Source organism: Pongo pygmaeus, chromosome 18, assembly GCF_028885625.2.
Source record: "Pongo pygmaeus isolate AG05252 chromosome 18, NHGRI_mPonPyg2-v2.0_pri, whole genome shotgun sequence".
Taxonomy (NCBI): Eukaryota; Metazoa; Chordata; class Mammalia; order Primates; family Hominidae; genus Pongo; species Pongo pygmaeus.
The window spans coordinates 17,942,040-17,967,636 of NC_072391.2; the positions used below are offsets into that span (position 1 = coordinate 17,942,040).

At 46.8% G+C, this 25,597-nt stretch overlaps 1 protein-coding gene and 1 pseudogene across 4 annotated transcripts in view; one reads left to right on the plus strand and one right to left on the minus strand.

Moving 5' to 3' along the window:
- ABCC1 (ATP binding cassette subfamily C member 1 (ABCC1 blood group)) overlaps positions 1-6,866 on the minus strand; it is a 192,781-nt gene extending 185,915 nt beyond the window's left edge. For 2 of the 4 annotated variants that reach the window (XM_063654345.1, XM_054455379.2), the window contains exon 1: positions 6,673-6,866. In XM_063654345.1, the coding sequence (XP_063510415.1) occupies positions 6,673-6,720 (48 nt within the window). In that variant the 5' untranslated portion in view covers positions 6,721-6,866. The remainder of the gene's footprint in view (positions 1-6,672) is intronic. The other 2 variants (XM_054455381.2, XM_063654344.1) reach the window with 1 other exon arrangement.
- An 11,172-nt stretch (positions 6,867-18,038) lies between these two features.
- LOC129015094 (large ribosomal subunit protein eL15-like) lies at positions 18,039-24,707 on the plus strand (annotated as a pseudogene).
- The last annotated feature ends 890 nt before the right edge of the window (positions 24,708-25,597 follow it).

Genomic DNA, 25,597 nt, shown 5'->3' on the forward strand with positions numbered 1-25,597 from the left:
AACTGCTTATGTTCTTGGTAAGGCTTCCAGTCAACAGTAAGCTGTTAGTAGTTAAATTTTTAGGGAGTTGAAAGTTAGACTTGAATTTTCTTTCCTTTATTTTTTATTTTTTAGACAGTCTTGCTCTGTCACCCAAGCTGGAGTGCAATGGCGCGATCTCGGCTCACTGCAGTATCCGCCTACCAGGTTCAAGCAATTCTCATGCCTCAGCTTCTCAAGTAGATTACAGGCAACCGCACCCGCCACCACACCCAGCTAATTTTTTGTAGAGACAGGGTTTTACCATGTTGGCTAGGCTGGTCTCAAACTCCTGACCTCAAGTGATCTGCCTGCCTTGGCCTCCCAAAATGCTGAGATTACAGACATGAGCCACCACACCTGGCTAATTTTTGTAGAGATGGGCTTTCACCATGTTGGCCAGACTAGTCTCGAACTCCTGACCTCAGGTGATCCATCTGCCTCGGCCTCCCAAAGTGCTGAGATTACAGGTGTAAGCCAGTGTACTGCATCCTAAATTTTCAACTACATGGGGCATCAGCACTCCTAACCCCTGAATTGTTCCAAGGTCAACTGTTATTTACTAAGCCCCAGGCACAGTTCTAGGTGCTGGGATTACAGCCATAAACAAACACAGGCCAAAATCCCTGCCCCTATGGAGCTGACCTTTTGGTGGGAGTTTACAGAGTAGGCACAATACTTAAGAAAAATATTACATGTATTAGAAGGCAATAAGTGCTACTGGGGGTGTAGATGGGGGACAGAGATTTGCTAGTGGAGGGAAAGAATGGGATGCCTGAGGTGACACCTGAACAAACTTTGAAGGTGAGGGACATAGCAGGTAAGAGAAACAGCAAGTGCAAAGGCCCTGAGGCAGGCCTGACCACAAGTGTGGCTGGAGGAGAGTGAGACAGAAAGCAGCCAGAGAAGGGGTCAGGGAGGCCAAGGGGACAGATGCTGCCCAGCCTTCGAGGCCACTGTAAGCCCTTTGGCTTGTACCCTCAAGGACATGGGGAACTACTGCAGGGTTTTAGTAGAAGAGGGACAGCTGGGCCAAGACTAGACTGTAGGGGTCAAGGGCAGAGTAGGCACAGCAGCGAAGAGGTGACTGTTTTCTTTTTTTTTTTTTTTTTTTTTGAGACAGAGTCTCACTGTCACCCGGCTGGAGCACAGTGGCGAACTCTCGGCTCACTGCAACCTCCAACCCCACTGGGCTCAAGCGATTCTCCTGCCTCAGTCTCCCAAGTAGCTGGGATTACAGGCGCCCACCACCAGGCTCGGCTAATTTTTGTATTTTTAGTTGAGACAGGTTTTCACCATTTTGCCCAGACTGGTCTCAAACTCCTGGCCTCAAATGATCCGTCTGCCTTGGCCTCCCAAAGTGCCAGGATTACAGGCATGAGCCACGGCGCCTGGACCGAAGTGACTGTTCAAATCCAGACATTGGCCAACGATGACTCCAGCCAGAGTGGAAGTCAGGGAAGCCACGAGAAGCAGCCCGTTTGAGGCAATGGGCGACACGATTTGCTGACAGATGTGATAGGAATGGGAGGAGAAAAAGAGAAGTCAAAGCTGGAGACTGACATGGGAAGAGGAAGCTCACGTTCTTTAGGAACATGGTCAGTGGGAGACACCCACATAGAGAGATCAGTTCCTAAAAGTTGTGTCCACAAACAGAAAAGGCTTTTTTTCCCCCCATCTACCACCAGGTCCCAAAGGCGAGACACCCCCTCCAGGCTATCACAAACGGAGCTTGTCCTCAGAGAAAGAGAACACGACCCTTCAGGAGAGTCTTGGCCAAAGGGACGGGCTGCAGCTGCCTTCTGCAAGGCCCCTGGTGGTGCAGTGGCTCCATTTGGCCAAGGAACCCTGAATCCGCTCCTGATTGGCCTGAATCACGAACCCATTTGGACCAGGAACCCTGAGTCCACTCCTGCCCAGGTCTCTCCAGGGTCACCCTCACCTCCTCCCAAAGCCATTCACCTTGCCGCCTCGCACCCTGTCATGTCACCATCCTGGACCTCAGTGTCCACATCCATGAAATGGGGTGGGTGGAGGCGATGGCCCCCCCGAAGATCTGACATCCCTTTCCACTCTAACACTCCATAAGGAAGGGAGAGAGGAAGGGTCTGGAAGGAGGGGCAGCCAAAAAGGGGGAAAACAGGCTGAGCGCGGTGGCTCACGCCTGTAATCCCCAACACTTTGGGAGGCTGAGGCAGGGTGACCACTTGAGGTCAGGAGTTCAAGACCAGCCTGGCCAACATGATGAAACCCCATCTCCATTAAAAATACAAAAATTAGCCAGGCGTGGTGGTGGGTGCCTGTAATCCCAGCTACTCGGGAGCCTGAGGCAGGAGAATCACGTGAACGCAGCAGGCAGAGGTTGTAGGGAACCGAGATCACACCACTGCACCCTAGCCTGGGCGACACAGCAAGACACCATCTCAAAAAAAAAAAAAAAAAAAAAAAAGGGGTGGGGAGGGGAAAACAGAGGAAGTAGGAGAAGGCTAAGGGATGGATTTGAAAACCAAAGCCACACTTGGAAGAGGGGAAAAAATTGGCTCTTCGTAGACTGCTGTTGAGCCAAGAGGAAGAATTAAACCAAGGATCAGACTGACTCCAAGGCCCAGACCTAGCCCCAAGAGGAATTTCTAATAGCTTCTAAGATATTCTTCCTTGGCGGCTAAGTCAGATATTCAGGGGGTTACTGAGTTGGTGGATGCCACAGAGCATCTCAGAGGTGCACATCAACCCTGGGACCAGCTCACTCCATCGATGGTGACACACAGCTGCAGCTTCCTTCTGGTCTTCTCCAGTGGCAGTCGGTGCAACAGCAAAAATTAACTGGAGAATTCCAGGTGGTGACAACCACTGATCTTTACTGAGTGCTGTGTGCCAAGCAGCAACATTTTAAGTCCTTGCTAAGGATTCACTCACTTATTCCTCAAGTCACCGCTATTCACTAGGTACTATGTTATCCCACATAGGGAAACTGAGGCATGCTGCCTCGGCAGCAGAGGCGAATTTGCTCTAAGCCACCACACTATACTGCTTAATACCAAGTTGTTTTCTCTGCTTTTCCATAATTTCCAATTTTTCTACACAGGGCCTGAAACACAATTTTTTTTTTCTTTTGAGACAGTCTCTCTGTAGCCCAGGCTGGAGTGCAGTGATGTGATCTCAGCTCACTGCAACCTCTTCCCAGGTTCAAGCAATTCTCCTGCCTCAGCCTCCCAAGTAGCTGGAATTACAGGCGTGAATCAACAGGCCCAGCTAATTTTTGTATTTTTAGTACAGATGGGGTTTTGCCATGTTGGTCAGGCTGGTCTCCAACCCCTGACCTCAGGTGATCCACCTGCCTTGGCCTCCCAGGCATGAGCCACTACACCTGGCCCTCTTTTTTTTTTGAGACAGGGTCTCAGTCTGTGGCCCAGACTGGAGTGCAGTGACCGTGATCTCAGCTCATTGCAACCTCCACCCCCACAGCCTTCAAGTGATTCTCATGCCTCAGCCTCCCTGGTAGCTGGGACCACAGGTGCCGCACCACCATGCCTGGCTTTTTTTTTTTTTTTTTTTTTTTTTGGTATTATTAGCAGAGACGGGGTCAATCCATGTCGCACAGGCTGGTCTCGAACTCCTGACCTCAAGTGATCCGCCTGCCTCAGCCTCCCAAAGTGCTGGGATTACAGGCGTGAGCCACCGCGCCTGGCCTTTTTTTTTTTTTTTTTTTTTTTTTTTTTTTTAATGAACTCACAAAAAGGCCCAGGCCCATTTTTCCAACCACCATTCCAACATCAACCACAAAGCAGCACCTCCTACCAGTCCCACCCCCATCTCCAGAGACCTGCCCCATGAGAAAAGAAAGCCAAAGGCTGCTGTGCCCTGTCCTCAGGCCCTATTTTCCGTTTTGATAGCAAAGTTCTCCTTTTCTCTTCCCAGAGCATCTGTCTGGGTAAAGGTCAACAGAATCCTTATCATGGGCCATTTCCATCTTCTGGGTTTTCTGGACATTTCCTGTGGCTCAGAGGCAGACAGTAGCCCAGAAACAAAGCTCTAACAGAGTCACGCGAGGCCCACTAACCTTGACTTCTAAGCACATGACCTTGGTCACAACAGGAGCCAGGCACCAGGGCCTCACTGCCTTTCCACAGCCCAATCCCATCTCCACCAGCTGAAGAAAAGGGGAAATCCAAAGGAAGAACAAGGAGCTTGAAACACACAACTTCATCTTTGGAAAAAATAATATTTAATACTAACCATTGTTTATGTCCGTGCAGGGCACAAGCTGAGCCACTTACAAGATTAACTCAACGACTCTTCACAACAACCCAAGAAGGCTGCCACATTTTTGGCTCCTGTCCCATTTTATAGATGAGGAAAGTGAGGCACACAGAGGGAAAGTCGCTTGCTCAAGGTCACACAGTTATCTGACTGCCTGGGAGGCCAGTCGTTCCTGGCCTTGGACACGCTACCTTGAAGAACACAAAAACAGCTGGGCACAGAGGCTCATGCCTGTAATCTCAACACTTTTGGAGGCCGAGGCAGGAGGATCGCTTAAGCCCAGGAGTATGAGACCAGCCTGGGCAATATAGTGTGACCCTGTCTCTACAAAAAATACAAAAATTAGCTGGGCATGGTGGCACACGCCTATAGTCCCAGGTACTTGCGAGGCTGAGTTAGGAGGATCACTTGAGCCGGCGAGGCAGAGATTGCAGTAAGCTGAGATCGCTCCACTGCACTCCAGCCTGGGTGACAGAGCAAGACTCTGTCTCAAAAAAAGAAAAAGAAAAAAATAATAAAGAAAAAAGCAACAACTACCTACTTTCTAGCTTTCAGTTAATTGTATTTCAATTTGCCCACTCAGGCCCCAGTTGCCTCCTCTCAAATTCTGGTTCCAGGGCACCTCCAACAAGTGTTGGAATCCAGACAGCAGAAACATGCAAGGTCAAACACGGGGATGGGGTACCTACCAGAGACAGAGATCAGCTACAATTACCCCCAAGCAAAACCCAACCACCTGGCAATTTCTGTGGCAGAAAGTCCTTAAGGAAGGAAAAAATAAAAATAAAAAACAAAATAAAAATTTTAAAAAATATTACAACTGGACTTTGTGAATGAGTTTCTTAAGATAAACAAAGCGTACCCCAAACATACTCATTAGCCATCAACTACCAGTTGCCATCAATAAAATACGTCCTGATACAAAACCTTATGGATGTTCACCCTGTTTTGCCCCTTCCTCAATTCAGGAGAAGAAAATAAACAAGAGAATATTCTGGAATTCACAGCAACACGAACCCAGATCACCATATGAATCTTAGCAAAAAATAATCTTGCTGTTACTACACCTGGCAACAAGGGAGCCACAGGTTTTCCTCTGCTAAAGAAAGTCCATCTGCAAAGAGGTTCCAATCACTCCCAGACCGTCAAGACAAAGTCTGTATTCTATTTCCACCCCTGGGGTCACTCTCCAACCCCACTGGCTTAAAATGGGAGACATATCAAAGTGTGGTAGGTTATTAAACACAATGATACCCTACTAAAAAAATAAACAAACAAAACCAAACCCTCCAATGGGGCCCTGGAGGATGACTTTTCAACAATCCAAATGCAGCCTTCAAGGAAAGGCCGGCAAAACAGGACAAGAAAGTATTTTTGGATGCTGATCACCAGCTCCTAAGAACCAAGGCTGTTTCTCCTGATTCCTAAACAAAAGAGGAGAGAAACAGTCGTGTCCAGATTTGCCTACTGCGTTCACCAACAATCAAGACAGCACGACACAGAAGTGCCTTCCTGGAACAAAGAGGCAAATCGCATTACGGAGAAGCTGAAGCCCAAAAGACTGGGGCTTAAACCACAGAAAGTGGACTCCAGACACCCAGTCAGGCTCCGCAGGCCACGTTACAGAAGAAAACTTGCTGGGGTTAAATCTAAGGGGCATCCCCAGAGAGGAGCTCCACGTGTTGCAGGGAAGGGAGGGCAGGACCACAGCTACCAGGGTCCTGGGCGTCCTCAGCTGCACCCCAAGTCTGCCCCGAGCCGAGGGTCAGGTAGGGCACGTCAAGGGTGAACATCCCCCTTCTTCCCTGGTTCCCCCAAACTTCCCCCGCAGTATTTAAGCAGAAAGAACAAAAAAGACAAAGCTAGGTAACCACAGAAGAGTAATGTGGCTTGTACGACAACTTTGGGGAGACAATCAAAGTCCCTTTCTACAATCTAAGCCCCTCCCCAGCTCACCCCGTTGGTCATGGAGTATTTTTCGTGAAAGGGGGGACCCTAACCACAAAAAAGAAGGGAAAACAAAAGCAGAGAGACACCCCTCTTCCCGCCCCCCATCTCTAACGTCCCCTTCCCTGAAAGGTTGTTTTTAGAGACGGGAACCCCAAAACAGGAAGGCCTCCTCACGGAGGCTCTGACCCGACCCTCCCCTCCAAAACCCCAGGGCTGGGCACGCGGCCCCCTACGCTCTGCTCCGCAGGAACTGAGTCACCCAAGTTTTCCCCCATGCCTTGCACCCCCAAAAGGGGCTGGGCCGCGGGCGACTTGGGGGCCCCGGGCCCCCCAGGCCGACAGCACAGCGGGGAGCGGGGTGCCCCGGGAGGCTGCGGCCCGGTGCTTTCCCTCCCAGCCGGCCTCCCTCCTTCCCTCCGGCCTCACGCGGGCCCCCGCACGTACCCAGAGCGGGTCGGAGCCATCGGCGCTGCAGAAGCCCCGGAGCGCCATGCGGGTGGCGCGGGCGGCGGCGAGCACAGGGCGGCGGGTGATCGGCCCGGCTGCTGGCGCTGGCTGCGGCGGCGGCGGCGGCGGCGGCGGCGCAGGGAGCCGGGGCCGGCGCCGCAACGCCGCCTGGTTGGCCCGCGCGTCACGGGGATGCGGCGGCCCCGCCCCACCCCGCCCCGCCCCGCCCCGCCTCGGCGCCCGCTCACCTCGCGCGTCTCGGCGTGGGCAGCCGGACCCGCCACCTCTCGGCGCCCCGGGCCTGGACCCTGCGCCACCCCCACCCCAGATCCTCCAAGGCCTAGGCCCACCCGCTCGCGGACGGGCCTGGGGAGCGTTGGCTCGCCTTCCGGAAGCGCCTGGGATCTTTGGGGCCACTCACCCTGCGACCACTTTTCAAATGCTGTTTAACGACAGTATCCGTCACCAGGGGAAAATAACGTGAACGGAGCCCCCTACCTGCCTGGAGTGTGCCGGACGCCTTAACTGCGCCCTCATTTCATCCTGTAAAGTCTCCACTTTCATGAAGGAAGAAACCCAGGTGCAGAGAGGTTGAGTGATTCCCTCTGCCCAGGGTCACCTGGCTCATCACTTGCAGGGCTGGGATTTGAACCCGGACCGCTGACTCCAAAGCTGACTCACACAGAAGGAGGTAGATACTGTTATTCACCTACCTTTTATAGATGGGGAAACTGAGGTTCAGAGAGGCGAAGTGACTTGCCCGAGGTCACACAGTTAGCAAGGAGTGAAAGTGGAAGTGAGATTCAAACCCATGAGCAGCCTGATTCCAGAGCACTGATGACCCAGACGGCGCCAGTCTCCATCACTAACAGCTGTTGACCTCACCTGTGTGCTGAGCGCCTTTGCTTCTTCTCAACCTCTTTAAGCATCACTTACAAATAACCAGGTTATTGATCCTCACCTCAGAGGTAAGGAAACTGAAGCCTGGAGACATGATAATCGTAGGCCAGGCATGGTGGCTCATGCTTGTAATCCCAGCACTTTGGGAAGCCGAGGCGGGCTGATCACATGAGGTCAGGAGTTCAAGACCAGCCTAGCCAACATAGCAAAACCCTGTCTCTACTAAAAACACAAAAATTAGCCGGGCGTAGTGGCAGGCACCTGTAGTCCCAGCTACTTGAGAAGCTGAAACAGGAGAATCACTTGAACCTGGGAGGTGGAGGTTGAAATGAGCTTGGATCACACCACTGCACTCCAGCCTGGGCAACAGAGCAAGACTCCGTCTCAAAAAATAATAATAATAATAAAATAATTAATATGCATTCACAGTGACAAGGCTTCCTAAGGCTGTGTTCTTAGCAATTTACACAAATTAACTTCTGCAATCCTCACAACCCCATGAGGTAAGAAGTAGTAGTATCCCCATTTTGCAGATGAGGCGACTAAGGCCCAGAAAGACAGAGTAAATTGTCAGGGATTATTTAGATGGTAAGTGACTAAGCCAAACTTTGAACCCAAGAAGTCTGGCCAGGGAGGTGGGAAGTCTGTAATACCATCCATTGCGCCATATTGCTTTTGAACTGTTTCATAGGCAGACAGGCAGAGACAGAGGAGCTAGGGCGAGGCCACAGAGTGTAAATTTCACTGTGGTACCAGCGATGCCTTTCTTCTCTCTTCCTTAATCTCCTGCCTGATGTGGGTTTCCATAACACATGCACACAACAGCTGCACCAAATAAAACAGAAACAGTGTGCGCATTTGAGACCCCCCCACATCAAAGGACCTAGTGAGGGATGGAGGAAGGAGGAAGGTAGATAGGATTGTTTTCTGTGATTTTTTTATTGGCCCAGGTCCCCCAAGGGTGAATGAGTTTCTAAGGGATAATTACTTTCATGTAACAATGCCAGTTATGCTGTTGCTTGACCTTTATACTGTCAACAAATATTTATTGAGCATTTACTATATGCCAGATGTCTTGCTAGGAACAAGATAAAATTGCTACTCTTATACAGCTTAAAGGATTGGGATTTTTTTGGATTGGGATTTTTTTAAGTGTTTCTTATGGTAAGATAGCAGATGTTAATCAAATATTATATTTTTGAAAGGGTATTTACAGGCCAGAAGCGGTGACTCACGCATGTAATCTCAGTACTTTGGGAGGCCGAGGTGGGAGGTTCATTTGGCCCAGGAGTTCAAGGCTGCAGTGAGCTATGATCGCACCGCTGCACTGCAGCCTGGGTAACACAGCGAGATCCTGTCTCAGAAAAAAAAAAAAAAAAAAAAGCCAGGGAAGGGGAGATATGTACAACTATGGTCACAGCTAGAAAGAAAAAGTGGTGGCCGGGCATGGTGGCTCACGCCTGTAATCCCAGCACTTTGGGAGGCCAAGGCAGGCAGATCACCTAAGGTCAGGAGTTCGAGACCAGTCTGACCAATGGTAAAACCCCATCTCTACTAAAAATACAAAAATTAGCTGGGTGTGGTGGCGGGCACCTGCAAGCTCAGCTACTCGGGAGGCTGAGGCAGGAGAATCACTTGAACCTGGGAGGCGGAGGTTGCAGTAAGCCAAGATCATGCCACTGCACTCCAGCCTGGGTGACAAAGCAATACTCTATCTCAAATAAATAAATAAATAAATAAATAAATACAAAAATTAGCTGGACGTGGTGGTGGGTGCCTGTAATCCCAGCTATTCAGGAAGCTGAGGCAGGAGAATCACTTGAACCCAGGAGATGGAGGTTGCAGTGAGTTGAGATGGCCCCACTGCACGCCAGGCTGGACAACAAAATGTGACTCCATCTCAAAAACAAAAACAAAAAAAGTGGGCAGAAGTGGGCCTAAGTTAGCAACTTATACCACCCTTGCTGGGGGTGGAAGTCAGAGAAGGCTTCCTGGAGGAAGAGGCTTTCAAACTGAGATACAAGGAACGCGTCTGGGTTCCTTGGGCCTGGGTTGTGTTCTGGGCAGAAGAAAACAGTTTATAGCAAAGTTATGAAGCAGGGAGGGTCCTTGGAGGAAACTGAAGACAGCCTGGGTGGCAGGAACCCAGAGAAGGAAGCAAAAGAAATCCATCCGGAGTAGGAGGGGTCAGAAGGATCCAGGGCAGGCAGGTACCCGTCAGCCAAGGGAGGGGCAGTGGGAACCACTGGTGGGTTTTAGGCAGGGCACAAGACAGAGTTGGATTTCTTTCCATGTTTTATTCATTCACTCTTTATTCATCCTTTCAACAAATATTTATTGAGCAAGCACATGAAAATGTGCTCAACATCATTAGTCATCAGGGAAATGCAAATAAAACCCCAGTGAAATACCATCATACACCCACCAGAAGGACTGGAAACAAAGACTGAAAATTCCGAGTGCAGACAAAGACATGGATTAACTGGAAAAGGCACGCTCTGTTGGGAGGTGTATAAATTGGCTTAACTACTATGGAAAACTAACAATTTGGCCGGGTGCAGTGGCTCATGCCTGTAATCCCAGCACTTTGGGTGGCCAAGGCAGGTGGATCTCTTGAGCTCAGGAGATTGAGACCAGCCTGAGCAACATGGTGAAACCCCATCTCTACAAAAAATACAAAAAGGTGGGCCAAGGTGGGCGGATTGCCTGAGCTCAGGAATTCAAGACCAGCCTGGCTGACATGAGGAAACCCCATCTCTATTAAAAATACAAAAAAATTGGCCAGGCATGGTGGCACATGCCTGTAATCCAAGCTACTCAGGAGGCTAAGGCAGGAGAATTGCTTGAACCCGGGAGGCAGAGGTTGCAGTGAGCTGAGATCACGCCACTGCGCTCCAGTCTGGGCAACAGAGTGAGACTCTGTCTCAAAAATAAAATAAAATAAAATAAAATAAAATAAAATAAAATAAAATTAGCTGGGCATTGTGGCACACGCCTATAGTCCCAGCTACTTGGGGAGCTGAGGCACAACACTCACTTGAACCCAGGAGGCACAGGTTGCTCTGAGCCAAGATCGCACCACTTCGCTCCAGCCTGGGTGACAGAGTGAGACTCCATCTCCAAAAAAAAAGAAAACTAACAATTTGTGCTAAAGTGAAACATACAATTACATAGTGACACAGAAATTCCACTCACCTCCAAAAGAAAGGGGAGCTTACATCCACCAAAACATATCTACAAAAAATGTTCATAATAGCAACAATATGTATGAAGCCCACAAAATATAACAGGGAGCAAAACAAGCCAGACACAAAAGAGCATATTTGCCAAAATCTCATTTACACGATGTTCAACAATAGGCAAAACTAATATACATTATTCAAGAGCTAGGCACTGTGGCTCATGTCTGTAATACCGGCAATCTGGGAGGCCCAGGCAGAAAGATTGCTTCAGGCCAGAAGTTTGAGACCAGCCTGGGCAACATAGTGAGACCTCATTTCTGCAAAACAAATTTCTTTTTTTTTTTATTTTTTGAGACAGACTCTCGCCCTTTTGCCCAGGATGGAGTGCGGAGGCATGATCTCGGCTCACTGCAACCTCTGCCTTCTGGGTTCAAGTGATTGTCCTGCCCCAGTTTCCCAAGTAGCTGGGATTACAGGTGCGTGCCACCACGCCTGGCTAATTTTTTGTATCTTTGGTAGAGACGGGGTTTCACCATGTTGGCTGGGTTGATCTCAAACTCCTGACCTCGTGATCCGCCCGCCTTGGCCTCCCAAAGTGCTGGGATTACAGGCGTGAGTCACTGCACCTGCCTCAACAAAACGATTTTAAAGGTTAGCTGGGCATGTTGGCACACACCTGTGGTCCTAGGTACTCAGGAAACTGAGATAGGAGAATTGCTTGAGCCCCGGAGTTCCAGACTGCAGTGAATTGTGTACGATTGCAACACTGCACTCCAGCCTGGGCAACTGAGGTAGACCCTGTCTCTGAATAATAATAATAATAACATATGTTGATCAAAGTCAAAATAGGAAGAAATGTCCTAGGGAGATGGAAATGTTCTATAACTTGATTTGGTGGTAGTTATGTGGTTTTAAAAATATATATATATATATACACACACACACACACACATTTATATTTTAAAATTCATTGAGCTTGGCTGGGTGCAGTGGCTCACGCCTGTAATCCCATCCATCACTTTGGGAAGCCAAGGTGGGTGGATCACTTAAGGTCAGGAGTTCAAGACCAGCCTGGCCAACATGGTGAAACTGCATCTCTACTAAAAATACATAAATTAGTCAGGTGTCCTGGTGCACGCCTGTAATGCCAGCTACTCTGGAGGCTGCAGCAGAATCACTTGAACCCAGGAGGCAGAGGTTGCAGTGAGCTGAGATCACGCCACTGCACTCCAGCCTGGACAACAGAGCGAGACTCTGTCACAAAAAAAAAAAAAAAAAAAATCATCAAGAGGACATTTAAAGTTGCTGTACTTTGCTCTATGAAAGTTAAACTCAATTAAAAAAAATTTTTTGAGCTATGATCTTGCTCTTGCTCTGTTGCTCAGGCTAGAGAGCAGTGGTGCTCACTGCAGCCTCAAATTCTTGGACTCAAGCAATCCTCCTGCCTTAGCCTCCCAAGTAGCTGTGACTATGGGACACACCACCACACCTGGCTAATATTTTATGTAATATTTTTGTAAAAAGGGATCTCACTACATTACCCAAGTTGGTCTCACACTCCTGGCCTCAGGCGACCCTCCTGCCTTAGCCTCCCAAAGCACTGGGATTACAGGCATGAGCCACTGTGTGCAGCCTCAATTAAAAATTGTAAAATAGAAAATAAATAAATGTGAACCAGGCACGGTGGCTCACCCCTGTAATCCCAACACTCTGGGAGGCCGAAGCAGGTGGATCACCTGAGGTCAGGAGTTCAAGACCAGCCTGACCAATATGGTGAAACACCGTCTCTACTAAAAATACAAAAATTAGTCAGGCATGGTGGTGCATGCCTGTAATCCAAGCTACTCAGGAGGTGGAGGCAGGAGAATCACTTGAACCCAGGAGGCAGAGGTTGCGGTGAACCGAGATGGCGCCACTGTATTCCAGTCTGAGAGACAGAGTGAGACTCCATCAAGAAAGGAAAGAAAGAAGAAGGAAAGAAAGAGAGAGGGAGAGAGAGAGAAAGAAAGAAAGAGAGAGAAAGAAAGAAAGAGCAAGAGAGAAAGAGGGACAGAAAGAAGGGAGGGAGGGAAGGAGGGAAAGAAAAGGAAAGAAAGAAAAGCAAGAAAGAAATTTATTGCGAGTCTACTGTGTGCCGGATACTGTATTAGGTGCTGTAGACACAGGAGTGACCAAAACAAAGAAGGAAGTAATTATAGACCAAACGAATTAGTCTACCATTTTCCAAAAGCGGAAACTGGGTTTAGAGGGATGAAGTAATTTGTTCCAGATCCAGCAGCTGGGATGTGGCAGAGATAAGGCTCAGCTCTGCTCCTAACCACCAAGCCTCTCTGTGCAACTCTTTCAGCCACAGGCTCAAACCACCCCCTTTGCCTTCTTTCTAAGCCCCTTCCTCCCCATTAGGGGCTCTCACAATGTAACAAACCCTTAGACCAAGAGACTCTGGGCCCTGCATCAAACCCACTCAACTGGCAGCAAAGTGATTCATGATTAAAATGCAAGATTTGGATTTTGGATTTCAAGCATCACTAAACTGGTAGGTAGCATAGAGAATGCCAGAGTTCCTCTTTTTACTTCCTGTAATCACAGCACTCTGTTCTTGTTCGTTTATTTAGGAGTACTTTTCACTATTTGTAACCATTCATTTATTTATTTGCTCCATATGGCCTCCCCAGCCAGACTGAGAGCACTTTTTTTATTTTTTATTCTTTTTTAAGATGGAGTCTCGCTCTGTCGCCCAGGCTGGAGTGCAGTGGCAGGATCTTGGCTCGCTGCAACCTCCATCTCCCAGGTTCAAGCGATTCTCCCGCCTCAATCTCTTAAGTAGCTGGGACTACAGGCACACACCACCACGCCCAGCCAATTTTTGTATTTTTAGTAGAGACGGGGTTTCACTATGTTGGCCAGGCTGGTCTTGAACTCCTGACCTCAAGTGATCCGCCCGCCTTGGCCTCCCAAAGTGCTAGGATTACAGGCGTGAGCGCCTGGCCCAGACTGGGACCTTGAAGCTGCTCCTACCTCTGACCTGAACTTCTGTACCTACCTCCTCCTTGGTGTCCCCACTTCCTTTCTTTCCCCACTACAATCAGAACCCCTCACAGCAGCCCCAGGGGACCTAGTAAAGCACCCTGCATGCAGCTTCCAATGGCCTCCCTTTGTCCTTGGTATAAAATCCTGCTGGAAAAAAATACAATTCTACTTCTAGGTATATAACCAAAATAAGTGAGGCTGGGCGCAGTGGCTCACATCTGTAATCCCAGCACTTTGGGATCCAGAAGCAAGTAGATTACCTGAAGTCATGAGTTCGAGACCAGCCTGACCAACAAGGAGAAATCCTCTCTCTACTAAAAATATAAAATTAGCCGGGCACAGTGGCGCGTGCCTGTAATCCCAGATACTCGGGAGGCTGAGGCAGGAGAATCGCTTGAACCCAGGAGGCAGAGGGTGTGGTGAGCCAAGATTGCGCCATTGCACTACAGCCTGGGCATCAAGAGTGAAACTCTGTCTCAAAAAAAAGTAATGAAAGCAGGGGTTCGAACAGGTATTTGTACACCCATGTTCACAGCAGCATTATTCACAGTAGCCAAAAAGTGGAAGCAGGACAGGCATGGTGCTTCCTCCCACCTTAGCTTCCCGAGCAGCAGGATTACAGGTTGGCACCACCACGCCCAGCTAATTTTTGTGTTTTTAGTAGAGATAGGGTTTTGCCGTGTTGGCCAGGCTGGTCTTGAACTCCTGGCCTCAGGTGATCCGCCCACCTTGGCCCCCCAAAGTGCTGGGATTACAGGCGTGAGCCACCATGCCCGGCCACTTCTTTTCTTACCATTTAATTACCCTAAGTTATATACAAGTCATATACTAGATGTATTCATGGTGTCTTGTAAGTATGCAAATCTTTTTCTTTTTCCCACTAGAATTTCAGCTCCATGATGGAGGGATTTAGCTATGTTTTGCTCACTTATGTAACCAGAACACTTACACCAGGGGTCAGCAAAGTTTTTCTGTAAAGAGCCAGACTGTAAATTTTTTAGGCTTTGCAAGCCCTGCAATCTCTGCCACCATTTCTTATATCTATCATGGGAGTGCAAAGGCAGCCATAACAAATACGTAAATGAGGCTGAGCGTGATGTCTCACACATATAATCCCAGCACTTTGAGAGGCCGAGGTGGGAGGATTGCTTGAGTCCAGGAGTTCGAGACCAGCCTGGCCACCAGGGACTAACCTTTAGTGAGAAAAAGTTAGGTTTATTCACTTATTAAAAACAAGGAAAGGCTGGATGGTGACTCACGCCTGTAATCCCAGCACTTTGGGAGGCCAAGGCTGGGGGATCACTTGAAGCTAGGAGTTCAAGACCAGCCGGGGCAACATGGCAAAACCCCATCTCTACAAACAATACAAAAATTAGCCAAGCGTGGTGGTACATGCCTGTATTCCCAGCTACTCGGGAGGCTGAGGTGGGAGGATTGCTTGAGCCCAGGAGGTAGAGGTTCTACTGACCTGTGATTGCACCACTGCACTGTAGCCTGGGCAACAGAGTGAGACCCTGTCTCAAAAAAAATAATAATAATAAGGGAGAGGGACACCAGAGCAACTGAGCAGCCATGGGTTGCTTCACCAAACAAAGGCAAAAATTAACTTCTAAAGTTTAGTAAATGTGGACCATTTTGTTCAGGGAACCCTTATCTGAATTGCTGTGCCTGGGTATCCAACTGCCCAGATCCTCCAAGCAAGAGGAAAAAATTTCATTTGTACTGACATATTTTCTTTTCTTTTCTTTTCTCTTTTTTTTTTTTTTTTGAGACAGAGTTTTGGTCTTGTCGCCCAGACTGAAGTACAACGGCACGATCTCACTTCACTGGAACCTCTACCTCCCAGGTTCAAGCAATTCTCCTGCCTCAGCCTCCCAAGTAGCTGCAATTACAGGCACCCGCCACCATGCCTGGCTAATTTTGTGTTTTTAGTAGAGACGGGGTTTCACCATGTTGGTCAGGCTGATCTCGAACTCCTGACCTCAGGTGATCCACCTGCCTTGGCCTCCCGAAGTGCTGGGATTACAGGCGTGAGCCACTGTACCCGGCTTGTACTGATATATTTTCAAACTGCAAATTATCTATCTATGATTTCATGGAACAAAGTTTCTCAGCAAGTCAGAAAGCAATGGTTCACAGTAGGAAGTCACCATGGCACTTTACTGCTGCAGTGTCCTTGGGAGAAATATTATTTCCTGTTATCTTTGCAGATATCTTTATCTGGTTTCGAGGGGTTTTTTTTTTTCTGGAGAAGGTCTTGCTCTGTTGCTCATGCTGGAGTGCAGAGTGCAGTGGTGTGATCATAGCTCACTGCAGCCTCGAACTCCTGGGTTCAAGCAATCCTCCTGGCTCAAGCCATCTGCCTGCCTCAGGTTTCCAAAGTGCTGCGATTACAGGTGTGAGCCACCATGCTTGGCCTGTTTGTTTGTTTGTTTCTTTGAGACAGGGTTTCCCTCTGTCACCCAGGCTGGAGTGGCATGGCACGATCAGAGCTCACGACAGCCTCATACTCCTGGAATCAAGGGATCTTCTTGCCTCAACTTTCCTAGTAGCTGGGACCACAGGCACCTGCCACCATACCTAGCTAATTTTTGTATTTTTCTTTGTAGATATGGTGTTTTGTCATTTTCCCCAGGCTGGTGTCAAACTCCTGGGCTCAAGCAATCCTCCTGCCTCGGCTTCCCAAAGCTCCGGAATTACAGGTTTGAGCCAACAAATCTGACCCATCCCAGGATGTTTTAGCCTCATTCCTGGCCCCTACCCACCAAATGCCAGGAATGTACCTGCATACACACCCTGACGTTGTGACAACCAAAAATGCCTCCCTACATTGCCAAATGTCTCCTGGGAGGGCAAACTCGACCTGGTTGAGAATCACTGCTGGAGAGGACCTCAGACTGGAAAGGGACATGATTTGATGTGCAGTTTTGAAAGGCCATTCCCTGTGCCTAAAATGTGTTCCCAGCCTTAGACAATGAGTACATTGCATTTATCTGGACACAGTGATTGGTTCAAAGAGAGCATGTGACCTAGTCACAGCCCAAGAGTCACAATGTAATCTGGGCTAAGAATCTGGTGAAAGAAGCCAGGTGCGGTGGCTCATGCCTGTAATCCCAGCACTTTGGGAGGCCAAGGCGAGCAGATCAGCTGAGGTCAGGAGCTCCAGACCAGCCTGGCCAACATGATGAAACCCCGTCTCTATTAAAAATACAAAAATTAGCCAGACGTGCTAGCGCATGCCTATAATCCCAGCTACTCGGGAAGCTGAGGCATGAGAATCGCTTGAATCTAGGAGGCAGAGGTTGCAGCCAGCCCAGATGGTGTCAATGCGCTCCAGCCTGGGGCAACAGAGTGAGACTTCGTCTTTAAAAAAAAAAAAGAATTTGGGGAAAGAGAGTCTTGCTTCTGACTCCTCTCACTGGAAGTCTGAGGGGACCCAGGTACCTGAATGACATCCATCATGTCCCTGCTACATGAAGCCTGAGGCTGGGGCCAACACAGGGCAAGCAGAAGTCAAGAAAGGGAGAGAAACAGACTCATGATGGCTTCATTTGCATCCTGGATTCAGCCCTATCCATGAACGTTTTATTTACAGGATCCCCAAATTCAGACTTTCAGATCTTTTACCAAAAAAGGCCTAACTGTCTTGAGAGACCTTGGGCTTGGGCTTGGGCTTCAGTCTTCCTCATAGCTCTGCTCTGCGTGGACTTTCCCTGCCCGGCCCAAATCCTCACCTTCAAATTCTGCCAGTTTCGGTGCCTCATGCCTGTAATCCCAGCACGTTGGGAGGGTGAGGGAGGCAGATCACTTGAGGTCAGGAGTTCCAGACCAGCCTGGGCAACACAGGGAGACCCCTGTCTTTATTAAAAAAAAAAAAAAAAAAAAGAATAGAAAAGAGACCAGGTGCAGGGTGGCTCACTCCTGTAACTCCAACACTTTGGGAGGCCAAGGTGGGCAGATCACTTGAGGTCAGGCATTCAAGACCAGCCTGGCCAACATGGCAAAACCCCATCTCTACTAAAAATACAAAAATTAGCTGCACGTGGTGGTGCTTGCCTGTAGTCCCAGCTACTCAACAGGCTGAGGCAGGATAATCACTTGAACCCGGGAGGTGGAGGTTGCAGTGAGCCAAGATCATGCCACTGCACTCCAGCCTGGGAGACAGAGCGAGACTTTCTCTCAAACAAAACAAAACAAAACAAAACAAAAAACCCTGAAAATGTCAATTACATATGGAATATCAGTAGCACAATGTATGGCTGTTGTAACACAGTACCGAAGTCCAAGATCAAAGTGCTGGTAGATTCAAGTGTCTGGAGAGGACCTGTTTTTCTAGATGGCTGTCTTTTCACTGTGCCTTCCTATGGTAAGTGGCAGGGGATCTCTCTGGGGTCCCTTTTATTTACTTATTATTATTTTAATTTTAAATGGAGATGGCGTCTCACTATGTTGCCCAAGCTGGTCTCGAACCGCTGGGCTCAAGCGATCTCAACACTTTGGGGGCCTTGGTAGCTGAACCATTACAGGCGTGAGCCACCACACCCCGCCTGGGGTCCCTTTTATGAGGGCACTAATCCCAGTCATAAGAACTCCAGTGTCAAGACCTAATCATCTCTCAAAGGCTCACCTCCTAATACCATCACCTTGGGGGTTAGGATTTCAACGTATGAATTTTGGGGGGTACAAACATTCAGAACATAGCATGGAGATTGTAGTGAGTTAGAACTGAAAACTGCTTACAATTCAGTTTAAAGAAAAGTTACACTCCTTCCACCCCATAAAGCAAGTGAACTATATTGATCCCAACCACAAAAATTAGACATTCTAGATGAATGTCTTTGAGAAAATGAATCAGAGAGAGTCCAGATGTAGCAAGAGACAGCGTAGAAGAAGGAGTGAGTAATCAATGCAACTATCAACAGGAGAATTTAGTAAGAGGGCACTTAACAATGGTAAGATCCCTGGCTGGTCGTGATGGCTGACACCTGGAATCCCAGCACTTTGAGAGGCTGAGGTGGGTGGGTTGCTTGAGCTCAGCAGTTGGAGACCAGCCTGAGTGACATAGCAAAACCCCGTCTCTACCAAAAATACACAAAAAAATTTGCCGGCTGTGGTGGTGCGCACCTTTGGTCCCAGCTACTTTGGAGGCTGGGAGGATCACTTGAGCCTGGGAAGTTGATGCTGCAGTGAGCCACGATGGCGCCACTGCACTCCACTCTGGGTGACAGAGCAAAACCCTGTCTCAAAAAAATGAAAATAAAAATAAAAAAGGGCTGGGCGCGGTGGCTCACGCCTGTAACCCCAACACTTTGGGAGGCTGAGGCTGGCGGATCACTTGAGATCAGGAGTTGGAGACCAGCCTGGCCAACATGGCGAAACCCCGTCTCTACTAAAAATACAAAAATTAGCCAGACATAGTGGTGGGCGCCTGTAATCCCAGCTACTCAGGAGGCTGAAGCAGGAGAATCACTTGAACCCAGGAGGCAGAGGTTGCAGTGAGCCGAGATCACGTCACTGCCTGGGCCTGGGACAGCCTGGGCCTGAGCAACAAAGCAAGGCTGCATCTCAAATGAAAAAGAAGAAAATTTGAGTTGCTCAGTACACATGTTCCTATCTGAGGTTGAATGAGGCTACACCCTGACTTCTTGTTTCAGCTGTCCTATTGTAAATGTCCTTTTTTTTTTCTTTCTTTTTTTGAGATGTAATCTCACTCTGTCTTCCAGGCTGGAGTGCAGTGGCTCGATCTCAGCTCACTGCAACCTCTGCCTCCTGGGTTCGAGCAATCCTCCTGTCTCAGCCTCCCGAGTGGCTGGGATTACACATGCCCACCACCACGCCCGGCTCATTTTTGTATTTTTTGTAGCGACGGGGTTTCACCATATTGGTCAGGCTGGTCTTAAACTCTTGACCTCAGGTGATCCACCCACCTCGGCCTCCCAATGTGCTGGGATTACAGGCGTGAGCCACTGCAGCAGGCCACAGATGTCCTTTTTGCAGTATTGCTGTGCCACAGTTTTCACATTTCTATGCTATTTATTATTGATTTTGCTGTTTGAAATGACCCCCCAAGCATAGCACTGAAGTGCTATCTGGTGTTCCTAAGAAAATACATGTTTTGGGCCTGGCGTGGTGAATAGTGCCTCTGTCAACATGTGTGTATGTGCATCTATGTGAGTACATGTTCTCATTTATTTCAATATTCTATATTGAATTTCAATATTCAACTCCTAGAATTTCAATACTCTAGGAGTAGAATTGCTGAGCTATATGGTAATTCTGTGTTTAACTTTTTGATGAATCATTAAACAGTTTTTCTCAGCAGCTGAACCATTTTGCATTTCCGCCAGCAATGCATGAGTGTTCCAATATCTCCACATTCCTGCCAGCATTTGTTGTTTTCTGCATATTTACTTATTTATTTATTTATGTAATTTAGAGATAGGATCTCACCCTATTGCTCTGGCTAGAATGCAGTGGCATGATCATAGCTCACTACAGCCTCAAACTCCTGGGTTCAATCCTCCCAACTCAGTTTCCCAAGTAGCTAGAACCACAGGTGTGTGCCACCACTCCCAGCTAATTTTTTAAATTTTTTGGAGAGATGGCAGTCTTGCTATGTCGCCCAGGCTGATCTCAAACTCCCGGACTTAGGTGATCCTCCTGCCTTGGCATCCCAGCGTGCTGGCATGAGTCACTGTTCCCAGCTGCACCCCCCAACACACACACTTTTTAAAAAAATTGTAGCTATCCTAGTGTGTGTGAATTGAGACCTCAATGTGGTTTTTATCTGTGTTTCTCTAAAGACTAATGATGTTAAACATCTTTTTATGTGTCTGTTGGCGATTTATGTATCTTCTAGGAATGTCTATTCAAGTCCTTTGTTCATATTTGTTTCCCTTTTTTATTGCTGCTGCACAAATTAACTTTATGTTTTAATTACATTAAAACATGGACTTTTATCAGATACATGGTGTGCAAATATTTTCTCCCATTTTGTACATTGTCTTTTTACTTTCTTAATAATATCCTTCAATGCACAAAAGTTTTTAATTTGATGAAGTCTAATTTGTCTATTTTTTTTTTTGGCTTGTACTTTTTGGTGTCATATCTAAGAATTCATTGCCAAGTCCAAGATCATGAATATTCATCCTTATGTTTTCTTCTAAGAGTATTATAGTTTTAGTTCTTATATTTATAATAATTTTTAAGGTAATTGCAAGGTTAGGGTCCAACTTCATCCTTTTGTACATGTTTATCCAGTGGTCCTAGGACAATTTTTTTGAAAAGGCTATTCTTTCTCCCATTGAATTGTCTTAGCACACCTGTCAAAAATCAACTGACCATAATTGTATAGGTTTATTAGTGGATTCTCAATTCTATTTCATTGGTTTATATGTCTGTTCTTAAGCTAATACCACATTGTTTTGATTACTGTAGCTTTGTGGTAAGCTTTAAAATCAAGAAATGTGAGTCCTCCAACTTTGTTCTTCTTTTTCAAGAATGTTTTGGCTATTTGGAGTCTTTTACAATTCCATATGAATTTCAGAATCAGCCTTTCCATTTCTGCAGAAAAGGCCATTGGAATTGCATTAAATCTGTAGATTGCTTTGGGTAGTATTGACATCTTAACAATATTGAGTCTTCTAATCCATGAACATGGGATGTTTTTCTATTTGTTTAGGTCTTCCTTAATGTCTTTCAGCAATGTTTCATGGCTTTCAGTGTACAAGTTTTGAACATCTTTTGTTAAATTTATTACTAAGTATTTTTATTCTTTTTGGTGCTATTGCAAGTGGATTGTCTTAATTTTCTTTTCTTAGTTTAATTTTCAGGTTGTTCTTTACAGGTTATTCACAGAATAATTGTTCAATTATTCTCTGAATAATTCTAACCAGGCCAGGCATGTTGGCTCACGCCTGTAATCCCAGCACTTTGGGAGGCCAAGGCAGGTGGATGACCTGAGGTGAGGAGTCCAAGACAAGCCTGGCCAACATAGTGAAGCCCCATTTCTACCAAAAGTACAAAAAATTAACTGGGCATGATGGTGCATGCCTGTAATCCCAGCTACTTGGGAGGCCGAGACAGAAAAATCACTTGATCCAGGGAGGCAGAGGCTGCAGTGAGCCGAGATCATAACACTGCATTCCAGCCTGGGCAACAGAGCGAGACTCAGTCTCAAATAATAATAATTATAATTCTAACCAATGAAGTATGATTGACAAAGATGTGTGTCATTTTCAATCATACCTCATTGGTTAGAATTTTTTTATTTTTATTTTTATTTTATTTTATTTTTGAGATGGAATTTCACTCTTGTTGCCCAGACTGGAGTGCAATGTCATGATCTCGGCTCCGGGTTCAAGCGATTCTCCTCCCTCAGCCTCCCAAGTAGCTAGGATTACAGGCATGCACTGCCATGCCCAGCTAATTTTTGTATTTTTAGTAGAGATGGGGTTTTGCCATGTTGGCCAGGCTGGTCTCAAACTCCTGACTTCAGGTGATCCACCCACCTTAGCATCCCAAAGTGCTGGGGTTACAGGCGTAAGCTACCATGCCCAGCCTTGGTTAGAATTATTCACAGGGTCAGGTATGACTACCACAACCTTCAACGAGGAGATTGCAGAATTCTTCTCTGAAATTCCTGGCTTCAAACGATCCTCCTATTGGTTTCCCAAAGTGCTGGTATTACGAGTGTAAGCCACTGCCCCCGACCAGTATATCTTTTAAAAGAAACATTCAGGGAACAAAAAGGAGCTCTCAGAAATTAAAAAAGCAAGAAGTAAAAAAAGAAAAGAGAAGAAGAAAAAATTGCTGAAATCTTGCAGAGATCAGAGAAAATGGAGAACATTAGAAGGTCCCACAAAAAGGTCCCACATCTAAATAATAAGCATTTCAGAAAAATAAAACTGACAAAACACAGGAAAAAAAACTGTAGATGAAATAATAAGAGAAACAAATTTCAGAACTTACAGGTGTGATAATTTTGCATTCCAGCCTGGGTGACAGAGTGAGACTCTGTCAAAAAAACAAAACAAAATAAAACAATTGACCATAGATGTATGGGTTATTTCCAGACTCTCAATTCTATTCCACTAATCTATATGCCTATCCTCCTACCAATACCAAACTTTTTGATTATTGTTGCTTTGTAGTAAATTTTGAAGTCACCAAGTGTGAGTCTTCCAACTCTGCTCATTTTTCAAGATTGGCTATTGGGTGCAATACCATGTGAATTTTAGGTTTGAATTTTCCAGGTCTGCAAACAAGGACATTGGGATTTTCATAGAGATTACATCACGTCTATAGACCACTTTGGAGTAGTATTGCCATCTTGACAATATTGACTCTTCTGATACATAAATGTGTATTTTTAGAGATATATAGCAAGGCATTTAAACTAATCTATCATGATCTGTGTAACTTCCTTTAAAGTATTTCAACAGACCACAATAAGATATTACTCTAATTGTGCTAGAATGGCTATAATGGAAAAATAAACAACAGCATCAAAAAGGAATGTGGGTTCTGGTTTGTCTTCCTCTCCCTAACTTCATATCTAGCTTTTTTTTTTTCTTTGATATGGAGTCTCGCTCTGTTGCCAGGCTGGAGTGCAGTGGCACAATCTCGGCTCACTGCAACCGTTGCCTCCTGGGTTCAAGCAATTCTCTTGCCTCAGCCTCCCGAGTAGCTGGGACTACAGGCACCCACCACCATGCCCAGCTAATTTTTATATTTTTATTAGAGACGGGGTTTCACCATGTTGGCCAGGCTGGTCTCAAACCCCTGATCTCAGATGATCCACCTGCCTCGGCCTCCCAAAGTGCTGGGATTACAGGCATGAGCCACTGCACCCAGCCCACAGTTCATTTTTGGTTTTGTTTTTTCCTCCCAAGAGTGTCTTGGGTACTTTGACTCCCTTTTATTCCCCTATCAGTTTTGGAATCAGATTGTCAAGTTCTACAAAAAAAAAAAAAAAAATAGCTGAGCTTTTCTTGGAATTACATTTGATCTATGAATCAATACAAGAGTTGGCGCCTTCAAATCTAGGCTCTTCCAATCAATGAACATGTATATCTCTCCATTTATTTAGGTCTTCTTTACTGTCTCTCAAAATTTTTTAATAGTTTCCATAGAGGTTCCGTAAGTCCTGTATGAGAAGTTATATCTTACCAGGTACTCCCTGGGTAAAAGAGGGAGAGTTTCTTTTCACCCTTTTGAACTGTTTGAAGTTTTTTCTATCCACATGCATATATTTTTCAAAATAAAAATTATTAAGATTTTTGGCCCTTCTGTCTGGCGGCAGCAATCAGGTAAGCCAAGATCGGTGCATACAAGTACATCCAGGAGCTGTGGAGGAAGAAGCAGTCTGATGTCATGAGCTTTCTTCTGAGGGTCTGCTGCTGGCAGTACCGCCAGCTCTCTGCTCTCCACAGGGCTCCCCGCCCCACCCGGCCCGATAAAGTGCACCAACTGGGCTACAAGATCAAGCAAGTTTATGTTATATATAGGATTCGTATTCTCCGTAATGGCTGAAAATGCTCAGTTCCTAAGGGTGCAACTTACGGCAAGCCTGTCCATCATGGTATTAACTGAAGCCTTCAGTTGATTGCAGAGGAGTGAGCTGGACGCCACTGTGGGGCTCTAAGAGTCCTGAATTGTTACTGGATGGGTGAAGATTCCAAACACAAATTTTTTGAGGTTATCCTCATTGATCCATTCCATAAAGCTACCGGAAGAAATCCTGACACCCAGTGGATCACCAAACCAGTCCACAAGCACAAGGAGATGCGTGGGCTGGCATGTGCAGGCCGAAAGAGCCATGGCCTTGGAAAGGGCTGTAAGTTCCACCACACTATTGGTGGTTCTTGCCGGGCAGCTTGGAGAAGGCACAACACTCTCAATCTCCACTGTTACCACTAATATAAGTAAAGTTTGTAAAACTCATACCTAATAAACAATTTAGGACAGTCAAAAAAATTACTAAGATTTTTGAGCCAGGTGCAGTGGCTCAAGCCTGTAATCCCAGCTCTTTGGGAGGCCGAGGCTCGCAGATCACCGGAGGTCAGGAGTTCGAGACCAGCCTGGCCAACGTGGCGAAACCCTGCCTCTACTAAAAATACAAAAATTAGCTGGGTGTGGTGGTGCACAAGTGTTATTCCAGCTACTCAGGTGATGGAGGCAGGAGAACCGCTTGAACCCGGGAGGCAGAGAGTTGCAGTGAGCTGAGATCGTGCCACTGCACTCCAGCCTGGGTGATAGAGTGAGACTCCATTGCAAAAAAAAAAAAAGAAAAAGAAAAAGAAAAAGAAATTATTAAGATTTTTGAATCAGCACTCTATTGTCATTGTTTACACGTCAAAACTGTAAGTAGGCATACAGTGACTTCACTAGTCTCTCTCCCACTCCTAGACCTATTCACAATATTCCCAATCCTTCCTTCTCAATAGGTAATGGCTATAAATTAATATCTTCTTTATCCTTCCAGAATTCTTCACCCACATGTCGCTAAATGTATACTTTCTCTTGTCTCAAAATAAATGCCATAGACCGTGTGTCTTTTTGCAGAATCTCTTGCAAGACTCTTGTGGACACAGTGAGAAAACATGAACCCAGGAACTGTGTTCCTTGCATTCAGCTGAAGCTGAGTCTGCAAGTCCCAATGCATGCCAATAAAGAAAGCTCTGCAGGCCGGGTGTGGTGGCCCATGCCTGTAATCCCACCACTTTGGGAGGTCAGGTGGGCAGATCAGCTGAGGTCAGGAGTTCGAGACCAGCCTGGCCAATATGGTGAAACGATGTCTCTACTAAAAA